We start from the raw sequence: 25,130 nt of genomic DNA, 5'->3' as shown, positions 1-25,130 counted from the left end.
GGCCTGGCTACGAGTCTTTGCGTCAGCTTGATCTCCAGTAGTGAGTGGCAATAAATTATTACAATAAGAATAATTTTCAGAAGAGTCTTGATCAAATTGTATACTAGCAAATTTCTTTAGCTTTGGTTCGATCCTGAGCAGAAGTGAAAAAAATGGTACTGAATAAAATAATTGTATGACAGACGCGACCACGACGCGACATGCGCCTCAGAGCAAGATGAGAGGTACTCAATCACAGAACAAATATACTCTAGGGAGTACTCAATCGTCTCAATCCCTTCCATAATGTTCCTTAATTCACTGCGCTACAGTACAGTAATGTATAGTTTAAAATATCCAGTACTTAATATATTGTGTTTATAGTATGCTTTCGATTAACTTTACTTGATTGTTTGTATTAAACTCGATTTTGACCTATTTTTTAGATTCATTTCAAACGATTTCAAACGTTTTAAATATATCAACACAGCACATAGCAAATAATACAGTATGAGTAATATCAAGTATAATATATTTTGACGTCACAATATTGGGCGATAAGTTGATCCTATTTTTACAGTTAAATTATGCAGGTAGGACGGTAGGTATATAAATAGATAAACAGATTTATACCTACTTAATAAGACAAGACAAATTTCTTCAACTATGTAGTACTAATTGCTATATCATTAAGGTTTATTTTTCTTAGTTGGAGCAGAGCAGCAACAGATAAAAATAATTAACATTCATCATACATTCTAGGAAACATGGTTATAAAAATAAATTATAACATGACGATTAATGAATTAATAACTACATGAATAACTTCATTTGTTATGATTGAATAATATACCTATAGTTAGGTCTCTATAACTCTCTAGTCTACAAGAAATACGAACAAAAGTAGGTATCTCATCAGTAAAATAATATATTCATTCATATAATTATTATTCATGATAGCGCGTAGTATCTAGTTAAGTTATTTGTTCTTTCTTTATCAAAATGTCAAATATACGATGATAAAATAGGTAACAAATAGGTATTAAATGTTTCACACACAGTGAGCCTACCCGTGTTTCAATAATGCGTTTTGATAAAAATTTATTAGTACAATTGTGCAAAGTATCTGGCACTCGCTCTATAGTAAGTAAATCCATTTAAATGTCTTGTATTAAATTGAAATTAAAATATAAGTGTAAATTATGTTTATTTGCAGTTCAGTTATTTTGTGATGTAGGTCCAAAGGTATAAGGTCTATAATCAGTACAATTCTTTCTTGTTCTTCATAAGGTCTCTTTTTGTTTGACTTAGTAAATTTTATAGAAGTCGACTGCTTCACCTTTAATATTTATTTTATTGAATAACAGGGCAGTGCTGTACCGGAAATAAGAATTTATGAAGTAGGGCCAAGAGATGGTCTTCAAAACGAATCGAAATTTGTGCCAACAGATATTAAAGTGGAACTTATTCATAAATTGGCTAATGCTGGCCTGAAAAATATTGAATCAGCAAGGTACATATACTTATGTTTAAACCTTTATACAAATGATATAATAAAATTCTAATTAATAAATGTTTGCAACTTTGTAATCACTGAAAGCTGCAAATTCTTAATGTTATGTATTTTTCTTTTAGTTTTGTTAGTCCAAAATGGGTTAAACAAATGAGTGATGGTGTGGATGTGATGAAAAATATTAAAAGAGAACCTGATGTGAACTATCCTGTTCTTATTCCTAACTTAAAAGGATATGAAACTGCTGTGAGATTATATACAAATAAGATACCTATTTGTTTTGAATACTTATAAAAGGTTACAAAATTATTATATAATGTTTAAAATATAATACCTATTATGTTATTTCATATGTTTAGAAAAAATGCAACATACAAGAAATAGCCATCTTTCCTGCTGGCTCTGAAGCATTCTCACAGAAAAACTTGAACTGTTCTGTGGCAGACGGGCTGAAACGTTTTAAAGAAGTTGCAGAACGAGCCATCAAAGACGGAATCCGAGTTAGGGGTTACATATCATGTGTATTAGGCTGTCCTTATGAGGGTCCAATAAGTCCAAAGGCAATAGCAAAAGTATGTACAAATAGCTAATAATATGATATTTTAATATTTGTAATTTTTATACTTTATCATGCTTTTTTTTGTAGTAGCTATGATATTTTTTATGTCTTTTTGTTAAGATAACTGAAGAAGTACTTGATATGGGATGCTATGAAGTGTCTCTAGGGGATACCATAGGAGTGGGTACTGCTGGCTCGGTGCGGCGGATGATGAAAGAAGTCTTACATGTGACAACACCAGATAAGATTGCCCTTCACTTCCATGACACTTATGGCCAGGGTTTATCAAATTTAGTGGCTGGTCTTGAGGTAATTTGATTTTGCAATAGTACCACATATTATAACTAGTCTGTGTATCTACGCGTTTTCTTCATGAGGCTGAGGAAATTTTTACAGTAGCCTTTTTGATTTAAAAATAGTTGTCCATACTTAAACTTGGCACAATTAAAAAAAAAATTATTAGGTATTTTTTTTTATAATATAGACACCACAGAATATAGATGATATGTTTCAAAAATGTAGATACCATAATAATTTAATGTTTGTTTCAATATTTATAGACTCCAGAAAAATATAAATTGTCCCTACAATGTGTGCCTGTGAATCTGAAAATCAAATTTAATTTTAACTTATTCTTTTTAAGGCATTGGACAATATTGGTACATCTTAGCTATCATTGCACCTTTACATATTACATTAGCATATTATTAGCACTAATAATATCTAGTTATTGGATAGCTATATCTGGATGAATAAAAAGTTAAGTGCGTGTCGGTCCACGCGCAGTTCCGTATAGTTTTTCAAGTGAAACTTTTTTATGCGCGTTAAATTTCGTCTTCGGCATTTACCATCAAGTCATGGAGTAAGGAGACGATTTTGGTATCTTTGAATCTTGCCAAAGATGTTTCACTTCTGACACACACACGCACTCGCTCGGCACAAACGATCTTTTTTTAATTACATGAGACTAATTTTTCGACCATCCCTGTTTTCTAAAATTACGTGATATTTGTGAAGACATCGCCCATCGGCATCGTATACTTCCTTATAATATACAGGGTGTCCCGTAAGTAGTGGACCAACAGGTTATGGGGGGTAGAGAGACAATCAATTTTAGTATTTTTGTTAGTTATTAAGTCTCTCTACTCTCCATAACCCGTTGGTCCATTACTTACGGGACACCCTGTACATACAGGTATTTGATACAGTAGGTAGTTGATGAAAATTATACTGCACACGGGAAGATAAAAAAAGTATCACCTCCACTTGATATGTAGGGCCTAGGGGAGGTAATCTAAAAAATGTTCTTTCTTCTTTTATTTTACTTAGCCACTTAGGTACTTTTCGGGTTGACTAACGTATACCTACTCGTGTCAAATTACGAATTTCTAGTATGATTTGTACGAATAATTAAAGCGCGGTCAGACAGACGGACATAGCGAAAATTTTTAACAACAATCTTATCTATTGTCTTCTCTTGAAGATAACACAGATATTTACCTCATGATTTTATGGATTAGGAAATAGTCGTATGTACCTAAATAAGTGTGTTTTCTTCAATTTCTTCAGTATGCATTGCAATTTTTTTTATAACTTTTATTGCTTTTAAAAATATGCGGTTGGCTAAATTGTTGTTTATTCTTTTAAAAGGTCAAGGGTGAATGATATAAAATGTTTACATAATTATGTGGGTCTATAAATGCTGTATAGGTAGGTACTAGTTAAAACTACAGTATTCTAGAATACTTGACACGAGATACCTATGTACTTGTTTATGTTCAGATAAATATCGTTGAAAGGACATACTTTAGTCACTGATAAAAATATACACCCAATTGCTTATCAGAGAACATTATTTATTTAGCAATATAATTCAGAAAATGTTGACAATAACATTGAACGGGAAAATGTTTCTATTTCATTCTTGATTAAAATACGTAAACACACCCACTAGTGCGGTGCCGCTTACGTCATTGTGATATTATTAACATTACAAATTTTTGCAGTTTGGCATCAGGACTGTGGATTCTTCTGTCTCGGGTCTGGGCGGGTGCCCGTACGCCCGCGGGGCCAGCGGGAATCTCGCTACCGAAGATCTTGTTTATTTCTTATACGGCTTTGGAGTCAACACAAACATTGACCTAGTAAAGTTGGTGGAGGCGGGCCGCTTCATATCTAACTTCCTCGCAAAACCGACCGAGTCCAAAGTAAATCGAGCATTAGGGGATCGATTTAAAAATAATCACGATATCGTTGCGATTGCTTCTTGTGCGACATAGATAAAAGCCAATTATAATTCCAATATTTATTAAGAGTCGAAGAGTAATTACAATAAATTTATATGCAAAAACGTCGTTAATAAATACAGGCTATCAGCTATTGTTAGCAAATGATGCACAATAAAACGTTATTTTACATATTCAAGCGTGTTTTATTTTATACATAGGTACTTAGTATTTGTAATATGTACCTACTTATATCGATGTGGTCATAAACGGCGTTCAGCATACTGGTTTTTATCAATTATCATGCGGAGTGGGTACCATGACGGGGCAACGCGCACTAGTGCGGCGGGCGCGCACCGGGCTGCCCGCTTTTATATTGAATTGACCTTATTTACTCAATCAAAACTTTAACGAAAGGTCGATAAACCTTTCCTATACAATTTGTGACTCTCAGTTCATTATTAATACTCCAAGAATTGTCGTTTGTAAACAATTCCATGGGACAGTGGCCGCTACAAAGATGGTTGAAGTGAAAATAACAGGCGATATTAAAGTTGGAGGCAACAATCCTTGTTTTATCATCGCCGAAGTTGGACAAAATCATCAAGGTGACATTGAAATAGCGAAAAAGCTAATAAAGGCTGCCAAGGTAAGTTCCGAACTCCTAAAAAATATGAGACAATAATGTTAAATCTTGTTTTGTAGAAGGAAGTGTAGTTTGTAGAAATAACAGGAGGTGTTTTGCAATGAAGATTGAAGGCCTACAAGTATATATTCAATGCTATGTTAGCTAATAGACAGTTTAAACCAAACTAGTTCCTGATTTTTATTTTTTCTTTTGCCATTATAAACTCTTGAATATCTTATCTTTTTTCGATAACTGGTGGTTTGGTTCACCTACTTACCTATACATACACGAATACCTACTTATACGTACCTACACACCCCAATCAATAATATTTTTATCATTAATGTACTTGCTCCTCTTTGTTTTATTATCTAGACTAGATTATTTTTCGCATTTTAAAATACCTATGTTATGCAATTACATATTTATTATCAGTAGGTATTTTCGATTAAAATCTAGTTGTTATTTCAAATCTTCACTTTTATCAGTTATCTATATTTTACGAAACTAGGTATAAATATTGGTTCGGTATCCAACAAAAATATTTAAAATCTGATAATAAATGCATAACAATATCTAGTAACCTAACTACATCTTAATTTAACCTACTTAATAAATATTTTTTTGTTATTTTTTGTAAAAAGGCGAATGGTATGTGATTCACAGGATGCTGGAGCCAGTTGCGTCAAATTTCAAAAGACATGTCTCAAAGAAAAGTTCACCAAAAAGTACCTTGAACGATCATATGATAATCCAAACTCTTGGGGAAAAACTTATGGAGATCACAAAAGGCATTTAGAATTTTCAGAAGCTCAGTATAGGGAACTCTTTAAATATGCACATGAAGTTGGAATTCCCTTTACCGCGTCGGCTATGGATATGGTAAGACTTTTCATATCTGAAGGGCACTTTATTGTATAAGTTTGTAAACAAAGAGTAAATGAACAATTTACGATAATTAATGAGCACGCTCATTATTTATTGTTTGATATTTTTCCGCACATATGTTTTCTGTTTCTTCGAAAACAACCCGAGCACTATATTTAGACAAGTTCTGTATAAAAATATTATTAGTGACTTTTACACGACCTTTACATTTTTCAGGTATCATTCGATTTTCTGGTTAATCTAAAAGTGCCATTTATAAAAATCGGATCCGGAGACTCAAATAATTTATTGTTTTTGAAATATGCGGCGTCTAAGAAAATTCCACTTATAATATCGACAGGAATGGTAGACAAATCCGCTGTGAAAACAATTTATGATATTATATCGGCAGAACACAAACAATTTTGCTTGTTGCACTGTATATCGGCATATCCCGTGCCTTTCGAAGACTGCAATTTAACTGTCTTACAAGATTACAATAATACATTTGATGTTCCTGTGGGATATTCTGGTCAAGAGGTGGGAACTGCAGTGGCATTGGCAGCAGTCGCTTTGGGAGCAAAGGTAACATTTTTTAATTGTACCTTCTATAATATAAGATAAGATGCAACAAAATCGAATTAAAATTTATTCATAGAGATTAGAAACATAATTATGGAATATACGTTTATTGATGCGCAAATGTTATGATTGGAGGTGCTAAAGGAAGTCATATAATATCATAACGATTTTCGTCGGAAATCGGAAAAGAAAACGCAGTATCAAATTAATTTGCTAAAGTTCATTTACTTTCTGACTCTTCTGATAACATTAGCCTTTATCAATACATTATTTGCGTTACAGGTCTTAGAGAAACATATAACATTGGATAAGAGTATGAAGGGTACAGACCATGTCTGTTCTTTGACTCCAACCGAGTTCAAACAACTAGTGCGAGACGTCCGCGTTATTGAGGCGTCTTTGGGAACTCCTATTAAGAAAGTCGTAACATCTGGTTAGTATTCTTATTATTAAGAATGATATTTAATAAGAACATATAATAATCGACGATATAGATATGAATAAATTTTGGGTCCTTATTTGTTTTGTTGACTATCTTGCTAAAAAATTCGGTTTCAGAAGTTAATTTACATTTTTCCATTGAAAAAAAGAAGTCAAATTTAATTTAATTTTCACATGAGATGGAACGGGGAACTTAGCGGAACGATTTTTAACCGACTTTTCTATTGCATACAACATATACCTAAGCAAAAAGTATAATCAAATAATGTACATAATATAATCTTACTCTCCCGAGTACCACATGACTGCTAAATACTATTATTTGTTTATTTTCAGAAATACCCTGTATCGATAAACTCCAAAAGTCGCTCGTCATGGGTTGCACCAAAAACAAAGGAGAGATAATTTATCCTGGAGATGTAAAGATCAAAGTAGCCGAACCTAAAGGTCTGAATGCTTTGCACTTTGAGGAAGTTATTTACAAGACTCTCGTTTATGATAAGAAAGAAGATGAACCACTTAATGAGGGTGATTTCTGTTGAAAGTATACGATTTGAATACTTATATTTTGATGGCTGCTCAATGACAAAAATGCATGCTCATAAAATATAGTTATAATCTTACCAATAAAATACAAAAAGTAACAAAAACATATATTTTTAAGTTAACCACAAATAATCTAGTAATTGTATGATAAGTTTATATTTGTTATGTATTAAAGTAAAATATAATACTCGGCCGTTATAACTGATGTTTTATTTATCTTCATTAATGCTAAATATATAATATTTTTTAATCGTTAGATATATCCAATAATCCAATCAAAAATTCAATGTAACATCATTTCTGCTATAAACTTATATCAAAGGAACTGTAGTACTAGTTAATAATAGGATGGAAGTCTATAAATACATGAAATGGTGTGAAGAACACTTCACAAATAAAAATTATTATATTGGCAAAAGTTTTCCATGTCTCTCTTGACGTCAACCTTCATTCACGACCACGTGATCATTGTAAAATTAAACTATTGACGTTAACCACACATTTCTACAATTCCATTCCCACGAACTGCTTTAAATGTAAGCGGAGCTAGCTGCACTCGTTGAACGCGCAGTATGCGTGCGGGATGCTCCCTGACGTATGTTATAAACACAGACCGTTTTATTTTTATTGACGGTGAGAACAGGAGCGTGTGGTCCAGCAACGTGTGGTGTAATAGAGCATAAGTGGCGCAGCGGTGCGCATTGGCAAGCTGCCCGTGAAAGTGCCAGTCCCCGGAGCACCGGCCAGACCGACGCCTGCGCCGCGAAATCTTTATCCTTCGTGCCCGACCCTTAGCTCAATTTCATACAAGAACCAGAAAATATAATTCAACATTTTATATAAAACTGTCAAGAAAACTATCAATCAGCAACATTTGATGTGAAAGCGTATATTGTCCAAGCTATTCATGAGTTAGTCCATGCAGATATAGGTCGCCCGGTTTGATTCTGGCAGTGGGATATTTTTATTGTGCGGTGCAGACGAAAGAGTGCCACGACCACGTTGCTAGTTAAATGTTATTGCCTAACTATTAACCACAAAATTCATTCCATAAACTCTATAGATTATTGAAGTAAGTTCTAACTTCTAACACGACTCCGGGGTATATAGGTGCATAAAAGGGAGGTATGCATTGAAGTGAAATGATTCAGTCAGTGGCATTTATGTGAAATTGTTGACATTTGTAAAGTGCATTTGAAGGGAGTGTAGAAAGTGTGCAGCAAAAATGCATCATTTATATCCGATGGCGAAGGGTGACCCGATGTGCCCTTTGGGTTTCCACCCGCAAGTGCGGTGGCCAACTCGCTGCAAACGGTGTTTCAGAGATTACAAGGAACACGGCGGACGGAAAAGGGACGATGATTTCACTGCGTCTACACCAAGTCTCTCTACCTGGAACTCGCCATCATCACGGTGAGCGCGATAACTGAATATTATCAGCACGTGTATTATTCGGTTAAAAATACTCCTCTAATGCGTTTACGATATTCTGTAAAGTATACAGTATAATCAAGTGATTACCTACATCTCATAAAGTTATCTATCTATGTTTATCCTTTTTTTTTACACCTGTTAATAATAATAAAAAATATCAATCAATTTTCAATTACAATACATGGGTAATATACCATTGATGGTATACTATCCATGTATTTATATATTTAAATTTATTTATCTATAATTAATTCAAATTAATTATAGATAAATAAATTTCCCTGGTATATCAAAGCATTTCTCTGCGTTCGAGTCATGAAGATGCATGTTCCCAAAAATTATCTACACATTCCCATTTTAGAGAGTAAAGAAGGAAAGGTTTATTGTACCCTCGATAAATCATGAATGAATGCACGTTGCATAGGCACGTACCTACAGTGTACATATTACTTAAAAGTACACAACAATATACGGGTACCTACCACATTCTAGGGAATTGTTTAACAATTATACCTATACTTAAATGGACATTTATTTAATTTCAAATTCAAAAGATAAATGTTTTACTTTTGGAATTTCTTAATCTTTAGATTCCGAACACAAATCTCGTTTTCATCGCTGTAAATTAGTTCAAGTTCATCCCCGTTCTAAACAGTGAATGTGACTCATATCTATTACTAAATAGTAAGGAACTAATTACCTCTACCAATGTAATATTTAGTAGCAAGTATGTGAAAGTAGGCTAACAATACTGAAAATAATACTGAAATACTACTACTGTACAATTTTAAATAGGTTTTCAGGCTAAACAACAATACATGAAAAATGTACTTATTCAATAAACTTCGCCCATTAAATTTAGTAAATTTAATGGAATTATGAAGAAAGAATATTAGAAAAATGTTTATAAACATGCCTATGTAATATTATTTTTAGGACGTTTTAAATACGGTACCTATACCTTTAATATGGTTTACATTGAAACATGAATAAAATTGCAATGTTGATCTTACAGCAACAGTCTCGCAAATTCATAATACTGTGTGAACAATAATGTTATTACCATATAAACCCCCACAACTAGTATTACAAAGGAATCCTAACTCACGGTCCGCCCCGGCTTCGACCGTGGTACCTACATGTTTACGTTTTCTCTCCATAAGAACCATACGCGTTCTTCAAGGAATTAGGAATATTATACAAAAAAGAATTAACGAAATCGATGCGCTTACCAACATTTTGCAATTCATTTTTTTATTTTTATACAAATACTAGCTTACCGCCCGCGGCTTCGCCCACTTTGTCTAAAACCTAATAAATTATATACTTAAACCTTCCTCTTGATCACTCTATCTATAAAAAAAAACCGCATCAAAATCCGTTGCGTAGTTTTAAAGATTTAAGCATACAAAGGGACATAGGGACAGAGAAAGCGACTTTGTTTTATACTATGTAGTGATAGGTAAGTATACAGTTAAGTACTTAAGTTATGAAAAAAAATTGAATAGTTTGGATCTTAGAGCATTACCAACTAAGGTCTGGATATTCAAGCGATCGAATGCAAAATTTTGATCAACACTTACTTATTTCTTTTTTTTCTGTTAAACATAGATATATTGAAATAAAACTTGTGTGTTAAAAATTCTTCCCATGATGGATTGAGTTGATTTTCATTTCAGACAAAAATAATTATACAAGCTAGGAACATGACTTCGGGATTTTGTCCAATTCAATAGATAAAATCATATCTATGGTTGCACTACTTGTCGTTTGCGACTTTATTCGCATTAAAATTCCAATAAAAAAGGGTCCAAGTGTTCCCAAGTTTACGTAAACGAGTAATCTACTAAAATAATTTCATTGATTTTCCTAACTTGACGGTTTACGACATTAGTAGTAATGGTACAGGACGTTTTAATGGACCGCTGAACAGATTTAAAGAATCAGAAAGAACGTAAAAGCGATATTAGTCGTAAAAGATAAAAAGCAACATGCTCGTCAGTTGTGAGACCATAAAAAGAGAAACGTGGCACAACTCCAAATTCCTGAACGATTTCTCGAATTGTTTGCATTACTCCTAGTAAGATTGACGCAATAGTTGTCCATAAAGAAGCTTTGTTACTTTAATACATTTTAGATGCTTCAACTCAAATATTTCGTCGACTCGTGCTTATTTCACAAACATATTTTGTTGTTTCTATGAATGATGTTTCATATCCCCACAGCATATTCAATATTTACAAGACAAACAAAGAGAATGAAAACATAATGCATTAACACAACACAACAAATACCTACATACATTCAAATAAAAACAACGCACTATATTCTACTTAATATTGTAGAAGTCGTGATGAAGAGAATGGCGCAGACGGTGAGAGGACAAGCCGCGGCTGGTCTTCAAGCGTTAACCTCAGCTACAACGAACCTGCCAAAAAAGACTCTTCGTCAGGTAACATATTAATAACTCTTTGTATTTGACTAAAAATACCGTCTATTAGGCGATTCTTTCCGAAGCTAAAAATGCCAATATGAAAAAAAAGATGAGTTCTGTAGATACAATCGTCTCGTCGTTAGTCATACATCGTTTTAATGATCAAACAACACTCATCTCTGCTTTATGAATTAACTCAGCATTATATTATCGTAAAATAAGTTTAAAAATAACTACCTACTACATACCAAAATATACTTTCCTGGCTCTAATGCGTTATGAGACCAATCTCTTTGTGTACATTTATTTGAGAGTCGAGTAGGTATGTTTCGTCACCAATTGGGCAAATTCGCATAGTGATATGCACTCCATTCCACAGATGATTAATTTGACGCTGTAGCATAAAAACACCATCAGTATCGACTTGTAAAAACCTTTTCATTGCCTTCGTAAAACCAAGGCTAACAATGCGAAAAAAATAATATTTCAGGATATAATACCTCAAATATTTCACAGGGTCTAATAAATCCACGGCGTGGACGTCGACCCCTGACTTGGCAAACGAATCAGAGACCGCGACTGCGGTCACGGTTAACCTTAAATTACCGAAGAGGCGGTCTACCGGTCCACTGCCTTCACTGGACACCGGTCAAACTAACAATGGTAAGGTCTCATATTTCTTATTTGAATTGTTATTGCCATACGTTAATTGTGTATAGGCCTAGAGTTAATTCTGGGATAGAATTGCAATTTGTACTTACCACAGTACTTACAATAATAAATACGAGTAAAGGGATTTTTTTAATTATTTGTATAGAAAATACATATCATAGGTACAACACGATCATATAATATTTAAATATCTAATGAATGTACCTTGCCATTTTGGGAACAAACGTTCTTTCTATTCTATTGATCTATTATACATATTAAAATAACGATCAGCTTACCGTTATTTTAAAGATCTAATAAGGAACTATAGGTAGCACATTAAAGTAATGATGCCTTCACTATATGAAACTCGAATGAATATTTAATTAAGTACTGATCCGATAACAGAGATAAACTAAGTCTTAGGAGAAGATTAAGACTAGAAACTTTTTGTCACGCTTTTGCGGACGCACTAAATTATGTTTTCAGGAAATAAGGAATGAAGATATGTCTGGATATTTTTACGTAATAACGTGAATCTAATATAATAATATTGCGTAAAGATCATGTTAATTAAATCTAGACATAAGTAAACAAATCTTCCAAAAACACTAAAAATCAATAATATAAACCAAAATACGACATTAATCATATAATAGTTCAATAAGACATGATTTATTACTGTAACATAAAAACTTTTAATGAATATCTTCTTTTATTTACAGCTACACATATATATGGTAAACAATCTTGGAGTACCCTGTAATATAACATTTTGCTATATTCCTCATGTTCTCCCACGTCATGCGTACTGATTCCCCCTCTGCCTTCACCCACCACAATAAAATGGCCTAAGAATTATAACAGTTTGTAATGAATGATTGAGCTTATTAGCATTAATGAGCTTTTATATTTATTATAGGCTTTGCCCTTTTTAATGTTTTGTGTAGAAGATTTTATCCTCCCTTAAATTGTATATTGGCAGAATCCGTAACAGTTCGTCGGCCATCAGCGTCGCCGCCACCGACCACTGCACAGATCACCATCAATAAGAATGACTCACTTGCGGAACGTGTTAGAAAGGTATACATTTTATCATTGTCTTTGTCTATATGTGTAAAGAAGGAATGCATATAGGACAGTGCCAAGAATTTTATTTTGATTACTTTCTCACTACTTCGTTGAATCATTCTTATATTACGAGCGCTTTAATTAATCCACTGTAGACAATTTAAGTATTTATAGAATACAGGTGCAATGCTTGAACTCTTACTGAACTTCAGTGAACGAAATTGACGACTGATATATTTTTAAATTTCCTATGTCTGTTGGATGTGGGATTTGTTGATATGATAAGATAATATAATTAGGTAAAATGTTTAACATGAATTCGTGCCAGATGAATTCTCGGCAACAGTAATACGAATGCGTTCCATTTAAAAATAGAATTATTCAATAGAATACAGAACATAGGTAGATCGCCTACGCTATTATTGATTTCCGATAGATCTCACGCATAATTTTGAACCAAAAACAAATGTACATGTAAACTGGTCTTCCTGTATCGTGATATAAATGTGGAGTGCGCTTCAAGTAGGTCAGCGCAACAGACGGATTGCCATAGCTTTCAAGCGTGTTTCAAACCAATGCTAAAAATAACCGAAAGATCGTCATCATTTTAACATTTGGCACTGTAAATGACATTATAATTAATTAGATAAGGAATTGATCTTTAATTTGTTAAGCACCACTTCACTTTACACAAGTTTGAATAAAGTAAACATTTTATTCAAATAGAGGTTGATTAAAAGGCACTACTTCGGATGCAGTAAATATAAGGATGCTCATGAATGAAATGAATGAATGAAAAATACTTTATTGCACACTTAATACAGGATTATAAACTAAGAACCATACAAGTAACAACATGTACAGAGGGCGGTCTTATCGCTGTAAGCGATTTCTGCCAGACAACCCGAAAATTTAGAAGGATTACAATTATGGTGGTGGTGCATTACAAACTTAAAATTTTGATATGAACTAAAAGAAAATGAATAATAAATAAATATAAAATATAATTATAACCTAAAGAATAAATATACATAAATAATAAATCTATAAATAAATACATCATAATATATATATTATATATAAATATATACATACAAATATATACATACATACATACATGTGAAACTATAAAAAAAAATGCTCATGATTATACCTACAATGTAAAATGTCGTTTCAGAAAATCTTTTAGCAATAAAATATTATATTGTTACTCATTCGTTACTCTGTAATTATTTTTACATTTTAGAGAGTTAAATCTAGGTAGGTACCTATATATTTTTTTTACTTTGTAATTGGTCTCACAAATGAAATTCACAGATGCAGTTAATGAAGGCCCAAAGCAGTTTTGAGAAAGAATCAAGTCTAGAAAAGGAACGTGAAAGGAGAAGTTTATCTCGAAGTAAAGAAGAAGAAAAACCTAAAGCCAAAGAAGAAAAACCTAAAGCCAAAGAAGAGAAACCTAAAACGAAAGAAGAAAAATCAACTATTAAAGATGATGTCAATTTTATGATGCAGGTATGCATATATTATTGGCCTATTAATTTCAGTGTACTGTAATTGTACATCATTTCATATTTTTAATTTTGGCATCATTACTTACATAGTTTTTTAACAGGTTCAACTTGAATACATATGAAAAAGTTACCTTTAAAATAATTACATAATATCATCCGGGATAGGTTATTAGATCCGTTTACCATTAGCAGACCGTTAAAGCGTGACCGTAGAAACAAGAAATCCTGGTTCAATTTTCAGTAATGACTATAGAAAATGCCAGCAGGACAGATTACCTCCTTTCTTTTTCCAATAATTTTTCATCATACAATTTTTTTTTTTTCAAATATTATAGGTCAAAAGCAGCCGAAGTCCAGCAAGATCAAAGCCTCCAATACGTGGTGGGCCGACACGTGACAAAGAAGAAACGTCAGATGACGAACATAGTCTCGCAGGCACCACCACCACGGACACGGAGACCACACTTATTGATGGAAATGCTAAAGAGATGCAGGTAATTAATTTAAACTATTAATACTTAAAAAATAACAACTGAGCCCTAAACTGCATCTTGTTAATTCGCGTGTTACCGACTATTAATCTAATAAATTTTTTATTTTTCTTTAGGAACAAATCGAGAGTTTAAAATCAGAAGTTGATTTACTCAAAAAACGCTGTGAACGAGTTGAAAAGGAGAAAAGCGATATCCTTTTGAGGAGATTAGCAAATATCGATACGGTTAACAAATACTCAATAGGTCGATCTTCCGAAGTACTCAAACTACAACAGAAAGTCAATGATCTTACTACACAGAATGAAGATTTGAAGGACGAAAAGAAACATCTTTCACTTAGGATTAAAGAAGTTGAGGCTGAACTGGAGGTAAAAATGTCTTTTAAAAAGAAAGAAGTCATGTATGCATGCTAGGATACGTATTTTCTTGATAGAGATTTAAAATATCTATGCAATAATAAATAATAGAAATAAAAATATCTTGCTAATTGTACAAAAAAATATTTTTCTAGTCTCGGCCATCTGTTGAAGCTCAAACGCGACAGATCGAACAGTTAAGAGCGAAACTACTTGCTGCTGAAACGTTATGTGAAGAACTCATGGATGAAAACGAGGATATGAAGAAAGAGCTCCGGGATCTTGAGGAAGAAATAGAAGAAATGCAGGATACTTTCAGGTTGGAAAATAATATCGGGTTGTTTTCAATAGTAAAAAAATATTTCGTCAGAAAATAATATACTTTGGGTCATATATTTCGATAAATGTTGAACCTAATAAAATTTGTCATTGTGATTTTTTTTTACTTTAATTTATCTTTAAGTACTTGTATTTTGTACAGAGAGGATCAAGCAGACGAGTACTCATCTCTCAGACGGGAATTAGAACAAACAATTAAGAATTGCCGAGTATTGTCATTCAAGTTAAAGAAAACTGAGAGGAGAAATGAACAGTTGGAGCAAGAAAAAGCAGACCAAGAAAAGAAACTTTTAGAGGTATATTACGAATACTTTTGTCAAGTCGAAGATTCTATAGATTATTTCTGATACAACGTTTGTCGCGTTTGTTGGCGCTAGAAAATATGAAATAATTTTATAAAATGCTTAGGCCTATGCAATTTAACACCTTCCGCTCTGCCGTAAAATAGTTTTGTGTTGTTAAACGCCGTCAATGCTTTGATCATTACTAACTTCATTCTTATTAGAACATTTTTATTAAAATCAAGTGTCCGATATTTCCAGATAGTTGGTGGTAAGGATGGCATGGAACGCGAGAACCGTATAAAGGAGCTAGAGCAAGAAGTGGCTCGATCCAACGAAGTGTCGCTGCGGCTTCAACGGGACCTGGCGGAGGCCAACACCAAGCTCGCCGCCGCTACCGGGGCCCCACCAGCCAATCTCAAGAAACAGCCACCAACAGACGGCGTAAGTATAAACTACTAGCTTTCCGCCCGCGGCTTCGCCCGCGTTTTCAAAGAAAAACCAGCATAGTTCCCGTTCCCGTGGGATTTCCGGGATAAAACCATGTGTTAATCCAAGTTATATGTGTGCAAAATTTCATTGTAATCCGTTCAGAAGTATTTGCGTGAAAGAGTAACAAACATACACACACACATCACATAAAATTTAATTATATTTTAATTAGTTGGATTAGATATTATATATCAGAATTAGCATAGCGTTTTAACACATTTTTTTAAATACATACAATAAAAGCTCCAGAATAATTTTATATACCTATAATGTATTTCAGAAAAAAGTATCTCGCTCCTCGCTTACACGTGGAGGTAGTCAAGAGGATCCCGCGCAATTACTACGCGATCTGCAAGATTCGCTTGAAAGGGAAGCTGATTTACGCGAACAGTTACGCAATGCGGAAGAAGAGGTATCATTTTATATTATTACGACCTTTTAAAAAAAATCACGTATCACTTTATACATCACCTCATTAAACAGCTTGTTTATTCACTTTTTAACACTTTCAATTAATAATTTATTGGTAAGAATTATATATAGCCATAACAATATAAAACTTAGTACAAAAACCACAGCCAACTGGCGTGAAGCCAATTTGCATAAAATCGAGTCAACAACGGCATTAAATGGAGAAACACTTTATTGTAGGTAATATTATTATGATGCCACAATGCAATTTGTCTACGAAATCAAATTTTATATTTTCCACAGATAGTAAGATATTTAACTTAATTCTAAGTCGAAAATGTTTAAAATCAACTGAACGATAAACTTTATTAGATTCATCCAATTTCTTCGTAATTTCTATATTACCTACCTATTGATAGAGCAGGCTCCAAGGAGATGTTCGTTTGCAAAAATAGCGGACCTAAATCTGACTTCTGATATATATTGTATAGATCCCAGACATCCTATAGACAGATGTTGCCAACCAGTTTTGTGGTCCCCCTCTCCCCACCCCGGTAATTAAATATGGCATACAAAGAAAAAAATAAAAATTTCCAAAACATGCCGTGTGGGGTATCAAATGAAAGAGCTTATTGAGTAGATCACGAATATATAGCATACTATAACATTTCTTACACTTTCTCTAAGATTTTTTAGAAAATTTACGAAAATGCTCCATTTTTGAGTTAACTTTAAACAACTATAGATTGAAAACTTGTGAATATATTTTTTAAATTATTATTTTAAATAATTAACAATAGTCCATTGTTTACGATTCAATAGTTCGTAATAAGTGAGCTATACGTATGTGGTGGATTTGATGACCCCACAAAATGTTTTAAATTGCAAGGCGCAACTTTCACTGAAGTTATCGATTTGAAATCTAATCACACAGAGGCTGATTCAAGAATGTTCTACCATATTGCAGAGATAATTATTCTAAGCCCTGACACCGATATTTTTGTATTAGGCCTTTATTTCTGGCATAAACTTGAAAATATACTCGCCATCTTTGAATGCTCCCCCCACTCCCCCATGCAACTATTTCACTGTACGAACTATTGAATCGTAAACAATGGACTATTGTTAATTGTTTAAAATAATATTTAAAAAAATATATTCATGAGTTTTCAATCTATAGTGGTTTAAAATTAACTCAAAAATGGAGCATTTTCGTAAATTTTCTAAAAAATCTTAGAGAAAGTGTAAGAAATGTATGCTATATATTCGTGATCTACTCAATAAGCTCTTTCATTTGATACCCCCACACGGCATGTTTTGGAAATTTTTATTTTTTTCTTTGTATGCCATATTTAATTACCGGGGTGGGGAGAGGGGGACCACAAAACTGGTTGGCAACATCTGTCTATAGGATGTCTGGGATCTAAACAATATATATCAGAAGTCAGATTTAGGTCCGCTATTTTTGCAAACAAAACTCCACTGAGAGTCCGGTCTATGAAGTAAAATTTTATCCTCAATTGTCGCATTGAAGAAAAAAGTAGAGTTACTTGTAAATTAACTTTGAAGTACATTTAAAACTTTTATTTCATGGTCAAACAGGTAAATAAAAATCAACCAAGGTGCAATGACAAAAACTTGTCTTCGCAACTGAAATATCTTCCGTCCACGCAGCTCCATTCTTCTAGTAGCCAAGCTGCCAATGCGTCTGTTAACATTGACACTCGTAGCATTGTTGAAATGCAATACGAACTTGATAAAAATCTAACTTTGTCGAATATAGGCAAATTATTATCAATCGGCGTAAATAGAATAACCCAGTCGCCACAGGATTCCATATTATCCTATGCTGAGGGCTGTCAAACTGATATTATCATGACACACGATGTGGAAACGCATACTTCCAAAATAACTCTCGATTCTTGCATACAATGCGACAATAATGCTATAGATATGTTCACTCAAACCAATATAATTTTTTCAAAGAATAAAATTCAACAGACTGACGATTTCTTATCAGCTGTTTTTACACAAACAGATTCTCCTAAAACTAATGAGACGGGTGTGCAAATTTTGGCTTTAACTTTTGATACTAAATGTGTCGCGGTGGATACAAATATTTTTCAAACAATTGACACTGATACATCAGTTAAAATTCCTTCTACGATAAGTGAAAACACGCAAACTGAAGAATCGTATTTGAAATGTTCTAGAGAAAAATCAGACAGTCCCCCACTTTCATCCGAAAAATCAGTAGCCACAACATCAAATCAAATCGCATTTCCCTATGCGCTATTTAATCCATTGGCAGCGAGGTTACCCATTGTAGGTACATAAATTAACCATTTTATTTATGTTGCATATAACAGCACTATCATTTAAATCGTAGATTCATAACGCTGATCTATAACTAAATTAACCAACCGATATTTTCAGGCAAATAACTTGCGTAAAACAGCATCAAGAGTTGAGGACGACAATGAGTCCTTGCTACTACAGCTGAAGAAAATGGCTACCAAAGCCAGAAGTACGTCAAACTAATTATGTTATTGAGAATCCTTGTTTGTGTAACCCCAGTCACCGAACATCATTGTTTTAATCCGTGTTTCATACTTCATAACATTTTCATTCTGTGTTGCTCTCATTCCCTTGGCCCTTTACCCGATTTATATGTGGTAATCTTCTTAGATCTTAAAACTGTGATTGCCGTTACTAACATGCTTTCTCTTTAAAGTACTTCAACAAGCAAAACTTCTCTGGTAGCCATTTTCTCCGGTTTAGCTTTGTAGCTAAGATAAATATAAATTAAATTTATATTTTCGCTCTTGATTTCATTTGATTTGATATCATTACTAAAACTTTTATGTATTATTGGTGTATTTGAAAATATTTTAAAATATTGACTATTACAGTTAACAACTGTTTACAGGTCGTAAACTATCACCAACTGCTCCAAATAACAGGCTTTCAATTGAAGCACCAAATGAAAAAGACGAAGGTATATCTGATGAAGAGGATCCTGCTGAACTGCGTCTTCTACTTGAATTGAACGAACAGGTAACTACAGTCCAAAAGTAAAAGCAGAATATAATGTGGCCGTATATTTTCATTGGTGATTATACTCATAATTACTATTTATAAAATAGGAAGCTGCAGTGTTACGCAAAAAAGTAGAAGATTTAGAACAAGACAAAGAAACCTTAAAAAAACAAGTTAAAGATCTCACAGAAAAAGTTTCAAATGCAGCCACCAAACCCAATGCAAACACAGCTTTGCGCCGAATCACTAATAAAAGCGGTAATTTAGCAGAAGAAAAAGTAAAGGTAATATATATTTATATCTTATCCATTTTATATTGTTTATCCTGCGATAACCCGGACAGAACTGAGACCAGCGGCTAGAAAATCATAAAATTGTAATTATACCCTTGGCCTTATTATCTTTTTATAGCCTTTAAATACCTCCTTCATCAATGTTACTACAATTTTATATATATACTAGCGACCCGCCCCGGCTTCGCATGGGTGCAATGGCGGCCGGCCGGTACCGCCGCAAACGCTACGTCCCGCAATTTTTAAATCTGTAATATCTTCGAAAATATTCACTTAAATCATACGGTGTAAAGGGCCATATAGATCTATATTAAATGAACAATGTATTCAAGATATTTAATTGGTTAAGAATTAATGCTGTATTGGTTAAAATCGCTTCGAAAATTAGCCATTATTTGTCGTAAAAAGTAAATGACAAAAAAAAGTTATTGTGGGTTATCCATAAGAGATAGACATATAGGTACCATCGCGGACTTTTCTGTAGACCTTCTCAATGTGTATAATACTTAGTACATTATTTTGATAAAACTCGTAGGGTTCAGCCTACGACATCACACTAGAAACCTCAAAAATAACAGTACTTCTCCACTATTTAATGGATGTTATTATACATATAAACCTTCCTCTTGAATCACTCTATCTATTAAAAAAAACTGCATCAAAATCCGTTGCGTAGTTTCAAAGATTTAAGCGTACAAAGGGACATAGGGACATAGGGACAGGGAAAGCGACTTTGTTTTATACTATGTAGTGACTAGCGGTCCGCCCCGGCTTCGCCCGTGGTACATAATATTTACGTTTTCTCTACATAAGAACCATCCTCGTACTTCAAGGAATATAATAAAAAAAGAATTATCGAAATCGGTTCAGCCGTTCTCGAGTTATGCGCTTACCAACACATTTTGCGATTCATTTTTATATATAAAGAAGAAGATTTAAAACAAGATTTATCATACACGCAGGTCCTTGAAGATGAAATAGACGAACTTAGAAAAAAACTAATAGAGAAAGAAAGAGACTGTGAAAGATTACATGCAGAATTAAGTCTAGCCCATAAAAAACCAAAAGGATCATTAATGAAGAGCAAGTAAGTTAAAGCTTCTATTTTTGTACAAGCTTCTATTTTATACAAGACTAGCTGTGCCGCGCGGTTTCACCCGCATTAGTCCTCTCCTGTTGGTCTTAGCATGATGATATATAGCCTATATTACTCGTGGATAATGTAGCTTTGGAATGGTGAAAGAATTATTAAAATCGGTCCAGTAGTTTATGAGCCTATTCATTACAATCAATCAAACAAACAAAGTTTTCCTCTTCATAATATTAGTGTAGATACTATCATATATGTGTACGATATTTTAAATTATTGTCATGCGTGTAGGTCGTTAGATGGGGATCAGCAGAACGTAGACTTAAAACGACAATTACAAGTTATAGAACAAGAAGCTAGTGTTTTGAGAACGAAAACACAAAGCCTTGAAGCAGATAATGAAAAATTACAAGCAGAAAATAAACGATTACAGGTATTGTATAATTACTCAGATTATAAAGTCAAATATTTTGAAACTGTAACATATTATATTAACCTAAAATTTTCAGTTGCTCAAAGGTGCTAAGACATTAAAGACCGATAAATCATTAGAAACATCAACTCTTAAAGTTACTCAATTAGAAAAGGAATTAAAAGAAGCTTTAACTAAAATAAAGGAATTAGAAACTAATAAAGACGATAAGGGAGAAAAGAAAGTTAGGTTTAGTAGTGAAATATCAAAGAAAGAAGCAGACAGTTTGAAGCTGAAACAGGAAGAATTAGATAAATTAAAATTAAATTATAGCAAAGTAAGTATACAACAATAAATATACAAACACAATCTTAAATATCTATACTTAATCATTTTTTGTGTATTTAATAGCTCGAAAAAGAGAAAACTAAACTTCAGACATCACTAAAAGAACTGAAAGACGATGCTATGAAATCATTCAAGGCCAGAACACCGAAGAAGGTCACAGACTTAACAACTAAATTACAAATGAAAAAGATGGTGGAAGATTTGGAAAATGAAATCGGTATTTTTAATCGCTATGTTTGTTTGTTAGAACAGAATTTTGATATCTTAACTAATTTATTTTTTCCTTTAGGTGAACTATACGTTGTAATGAAAAATGCTGGTCTTTCGTCTGCGGATGTTAATATGAAAGCACAAATGACCAAAGATATTGAGGATATTAAAACGAAATTATCAAAGAAGGAATCCGAATTTACAAATGAGAAAAATCGTTTGCAAACCGAGATCGGAAATTTAAAAGATCTAAATACTAATATTGAAACTGAAAATAAATCACTACAAGAGAAAGCTAAAACTCTTGAAAGTGAAAACTACAATACTCTCACTGAAAATAAGAAATTAAAAGAGGAAATAAAAAAACTAGAATCCCAAATTGATAACTTAAATACTAATTTGAGTGAGTAATCTTAATTATACCTTTAATATGCAACATTACAATAGTAGTGAAAATAATTTAACTATTTATTATTTTTAGAGAAAAACGATTCTCAAAGTGCTACGCTATCAGATTGTAAGAAGAAAATCGAAGAACTTAAAAAGGAATTAGAGACCAAAGATAAAGAAGTTGAAAAGTTAAAAAAGCAAGCTGAAGCCCTTTCAAAGTTAGAGCAAGACAAAAATAAATTGCTTAAAGAGGTTTGTAACAAACAATAACTTATATAAAGACGTAATGATAAATCGGGAAGAAATACGATATTCACAATAAATAATATTACTTTGATTTTATTTTATTTTCATTTTTAGGTTGGGGACAAAACAAAAAAGATAGGTGAGTTGGAAAAAAAATTAAAGGACACTGAAGATAAATATAAGCGAACAGAGAAACTGTTAGCATCTCGAAAGGATCGTCTGTCTAAATTAGAGAAAGAGGTATGGGAATCGTTTTACTTTTTAAATATTAATTGCATTTATAATGTTGTTGTAATAATTTATAGTTACATTAGCAAGTATATATAAGCAGTAAGTAAAATAAATTTTATTATAAATCATACATTATCAATAGCTCTCTGAAGAAAAAGGCAACGTTGAAGCATTGAGTGATGCTAAGCGACGAATGTCTTTTGAATTATCAAGCGAAAAGGAAGAAATTCAATCAAAATTATTCAAGTCTGAAAACAAGTTTAAAACCTTAGAAACAGATATGAAGAAACTAAAAGCTGATTACGAGAGTAAAATAACTAATTTAGAATCAACAATAGCTGCCAAAGACATTCATATAAAGCAACTGGTATTTTAAAAATTAAAGCTAATCAAAGCGCATGTACCAATCCCCGATTTAGCATTTTTTCCTATTTATCGCTCAAGCATGAGTAAATCCCACTGTGGAATATTTGTTCCGGAGATTCGGAAAGGCATTAAAATCACAGTTAATTTAAATGTGATCTCGATTTTCTCAATAAAAACCTGTGTATGTAATGCTGACCAATCCCATTTTAGAGAAATGAATAAATATATCCATGCTATTTTTCACCTAGGTTTAGGTTTGCTTTGTTAGCCTGTAGGCCAACCTCAGATGAAGCATTTAATGTCCTTGTGTATCCCTAAATACGCGTGATAAAGCATGGCGTTTCTACTGCATCAAAATACTCTTCCCTATACTAACTAATGTATTGAACTTTACAGGAAGATGCTTTACGCGACACATCTAACCAAAAATACGATGAAGCAATATCATCTGTAGAATTGGCTCAGATTCAAGAGAAATATGACAGTACAGCAAAACAACTACAAGAGAAACAAGAAGAGTTAGCTTCGACTAAACAGGAACTAAGCAAAATAGAAAAGGAGTTTTCAGTTTCGAAAAATGAATTATCGCAACTCAATTCTACTATTAATAAAGCTGAAATGACTAAGAAAGAACTCGAAGAAAAATTGAAAGCAGAACAGAAGGAAACCAAATATTGGGAAAGCAAAACATCCGAAATTGAAACCGATTTACAGGTTAACTTAAAGATTGTGTTTCTAAAATATTTTAAAATATTATCTCGATCTTAAGAAACAATGTACAAAATGATCATCTTGTTTTAGGCGGAAAGAAAGAAGCTAGAGCGCATGCGTACATCTCACGATAAGGACACTAAAAATAAAGAAGCAGAGTTAGCAACTTTAAAAGGAAAATTAAAAATTCTCGAGCAAACCTCAGGAGCTGGTGCTAAGAGAATCGCAGAACTTAAACAGGAATACGAGGACACAATCAAAAGTTAGTTTAATGCAATGTGAATATTTTTAAGTGAATACAAAAACGGGGGAATCTGTACCTATAAAAATATACATATTGTTTTATTTTACAGAACTGGAACATAAAATAGCTATGGAAAAAGCTGAGTACGAAGAACTAACTGGCAAATATGAACTATTAGAAGAAGAACATGTAGTTACAAAAGCTAGACTAACTGTTGAGAAAGAACAAGCCCAAGGGTAAGAAAATATTAATTATCTCGTATTATTCACAAGCAATGTTTTAGTTTTATAGCTTCTATGTATATTATAATACTTTAAAATTATTTTAGCGACTTAATACACGCCCAAAAAGAACTGAATACAACACTTATGGAGCTTAAAACACTTCAAGAAAATTATGATACACAATCTTCTGCTTGGCTTAGTGAAAAAACAACTTTACAGGTATTTTTTTTTTATTCATAAATTAATAATAATAATAGCAAGTTTCTATTCAAATTTTTATTTTTATTACTATTTACATTGGTAGAAAGAAATATCATCTTTACAAGATCGTCTATGTGGAGGCGGTTGGGAAGTTGAGAAGTCACGGTTAAGCACAAAATTAGAGCAACGTGAGAAGGAATTACGAGATGCAATAGAAAAGCATGAAGTCTTGTCACATCATCACGATATTGCTAAAAAAGAAGTAAGTACCTGCTTTTTTCTTTCACTTTTTTTAAGGTTATTGGTAA

At 32.8% G+C, this 25,130-nt stretch overlaps 3 protein-coding genes across 6 annotated transcripts in view; all 3 read left to right on the top strand.

The window, feature by feature from the left end:
• Nucleotides 1-903: 903 nt before the first annotated feature.
• Nucleotides 904-4,475, top strand: Hmgcl (hydroxymethylglutaryl-CoA lyase). The gene is made up of 6 exons (XM_089696304.1): nt 904-1,122; nt 1,347-1,492; nt 1,615-1,738; nt 1,852-2,064; nt 2,172-2,360; nt 4,058-4,475. The coding sequence occupies exons 1-6, from the start codon at nt 1,063-1,065 to the stop codon at nt 4,328-4,330; spliced, it is 1,005 nt and encodes a 334-aa protein (XP_089552430.1). The 5' UTR covers nt 904-1,062; the 3' UTR covers nt 4,331-4,475.
• A 138-nt stretch (nt 4,476-4,613) lies between these two features.
• NANS (N-acetylneuraminic acid synthase) lies at nt 4,614-7,541 on the top strand. Its single transcript, XM_089696303.1, has 5 exons — nt 4,614-4,925; nt 5,571-5,786; nt 6,009-6,356; nt 6,636-6,786; nt 7,131-7,541. The coding sequence occupies exons 1-5, from the start codon at nt 4,797-4,799 to the stop codon at nt 7,334-7,336; spliced, it is 1,050 nt and encodes a 349-aa protein (XP_089552429.1). The 5' UTR covers nt 4,614-4,796; the 3' UTR covers nt 7,337-7,541.
• Nucleotides 7,542-7,666: 125 nt separating this feature from the next.
• Nucleotides 7,667-25,130, top strand: part of LOC149487688 (uncharacterized) — a 22,442-nt gene continuing 4,978 nt past the window's right edge. Inside the window, exons 1-27 of one of the 4 annotated variants that reach the window (XM_089696322.1) lie at nt 7,667-8,753; nt 11,120-11,226; nt 11,725-11,871; nt 12,845-12,942; nt 14,248-14,445; nt 14,780-14,938; nt 15,052-15,306; nt 15,450-15,613; nt 15,776-15,929; nt 16,176-16,358; nt 16,687-16,818; nt 19,254-19,344; nt 19,747-19,874; nt 19,964-20,140; nt 21,112-21,236; nt 21,531-21,672; nt 21,749-21,988; nt 22,063-22,216; nt 22,289-22,612; nt 22,691-22,851; nt 22,960-23,085; nt 23,219-23,443; nt 23,839-24,156; nt 24,244-24,415; nt 24,507-24,633; nt 24,726-24,840; nt 24,926-25,084. In XM_089696322.1, coding sequence (XP_089552448.1) covers nt 8,566-8,753; nt 11,120-11,226; nt 11,725-11,871; nt 12,845-12,942; nt 14,248-14,445; nt 14,780-14,938; nt 15,052-15,306; nt 15,450-15,613; nt 15,776-15,929; nt 16,176-16,358; nt 16,687-16,818; nt 19,254-19,344; nt 19,747-19,874; nt 19,964-20,140; nt 21,112-21,236; nt 21,531-21,672; nt 21,749-21,988; nt 22,063-22,216; nt 22,289-22,612; nt 22,691-22,851; nt 22,960-23,085; nt 23,219-23,443; nt 23,839-24,156; nt 24,244-24,415; nt 24,507-24,633; nt 24,726-24,840; nt 24,926-25,084 — 4,569 coding nt within the window. In that variant the 5' untranslated portion in view covers nt 7,667-8,565. Of the gene's footprint in view, nt 8,754-11,119; nt 11,227-11,724; nt 11,872-12,844; nt 12,943-14,247; nt 14,446-14,779; nt 14,939-15,051; nt 15,307-15,449; nt 15,614-15,775; nt 15,930-16,175; nt 16,359-16,686; nt 16,819-18,392; nt 19,147-19,253; nt 19,345-19,746; nt 19,875-19,963; nt 20,141-21,111; nt 21,237-21,530; nt 21,673-21,748; nt 21,989-22,062; nt 22,217-22,288; nt 22,613-22,690; nt 22,852-22,959; nt 23,086-23,218; nt 23,444-23,838; nt 24,157-24,243; nt 24,416-24,506; nt 24,634-24,725; nt 24,841-24,925; nt 25,085-25,130 lie in introns of those variants that run through there. The other 3 variants (XM_089696320.1, XM_089696319.1, XM_089696321.1) reach the window with 3 other exon arrangements.

Source organism: Colias philodice, chromosome 6 (genome assembly GCF_061535455.1).
Source record: "Colias philodice isolate Cphi_HAF_F1 chromosome 6, ilColPhil1 Martin Lab GWU primary, whole genome shotgun sequence".
Taxonomy (NCBI): Eukaryota; Metazoa; Arthropoda; class Insecta; order Lepidoptera; family Pieridae; genus Colias; species Colias philodice.
The sequence above is the reverse complement of the archived record's forward strand: the minus strand, read 5'-3'. Positions and strand labels throughout refer to the sequence as shown.

Coding starts and splice junctions, on each gene's coding strand:
- Hmgcl (XM_089696304.1), top strand. CDS start 1,063: ATGCGTTTTGATAAAAATTTATTAGTACAATTGTGCAAAGTATCTGGC. Junction 1,123..1,346: donor TATCTGGCACTCGCTCTATA/GTAAGTAAATCC, acceptor ATTGAATAACAG/GGCAGTGCTGTACCGGAAAT. Junction 2,361..4,057: donor ATTTAGTGGCTGGTCTTGAG/GTAATTTGATTT, acceptor AAATTTTTGCAG/TTTGGCATCAGGACTGTGGA.
- NANS (XM_089696303.1), top strand. CDS start 4,797: ATGGTTGAAGTGAAAATAACAGGCGATATTAAAGTTGGAGGCAACAAT. Junction 4,926..5,570: donor AGCTAATAAAGGCTGCCAAG/GTAAGTTCCGAA, acceptor TGTGATTCACAG/GATGCTGGAGCCAGTTGCGT. Junction 5,787..6,008: donor CCGCGTCGGCTATGGATATG/GTAAGACTTTTC, acceptor TACATTTTTCAG/GTATCATTCGATTTTCTGGT.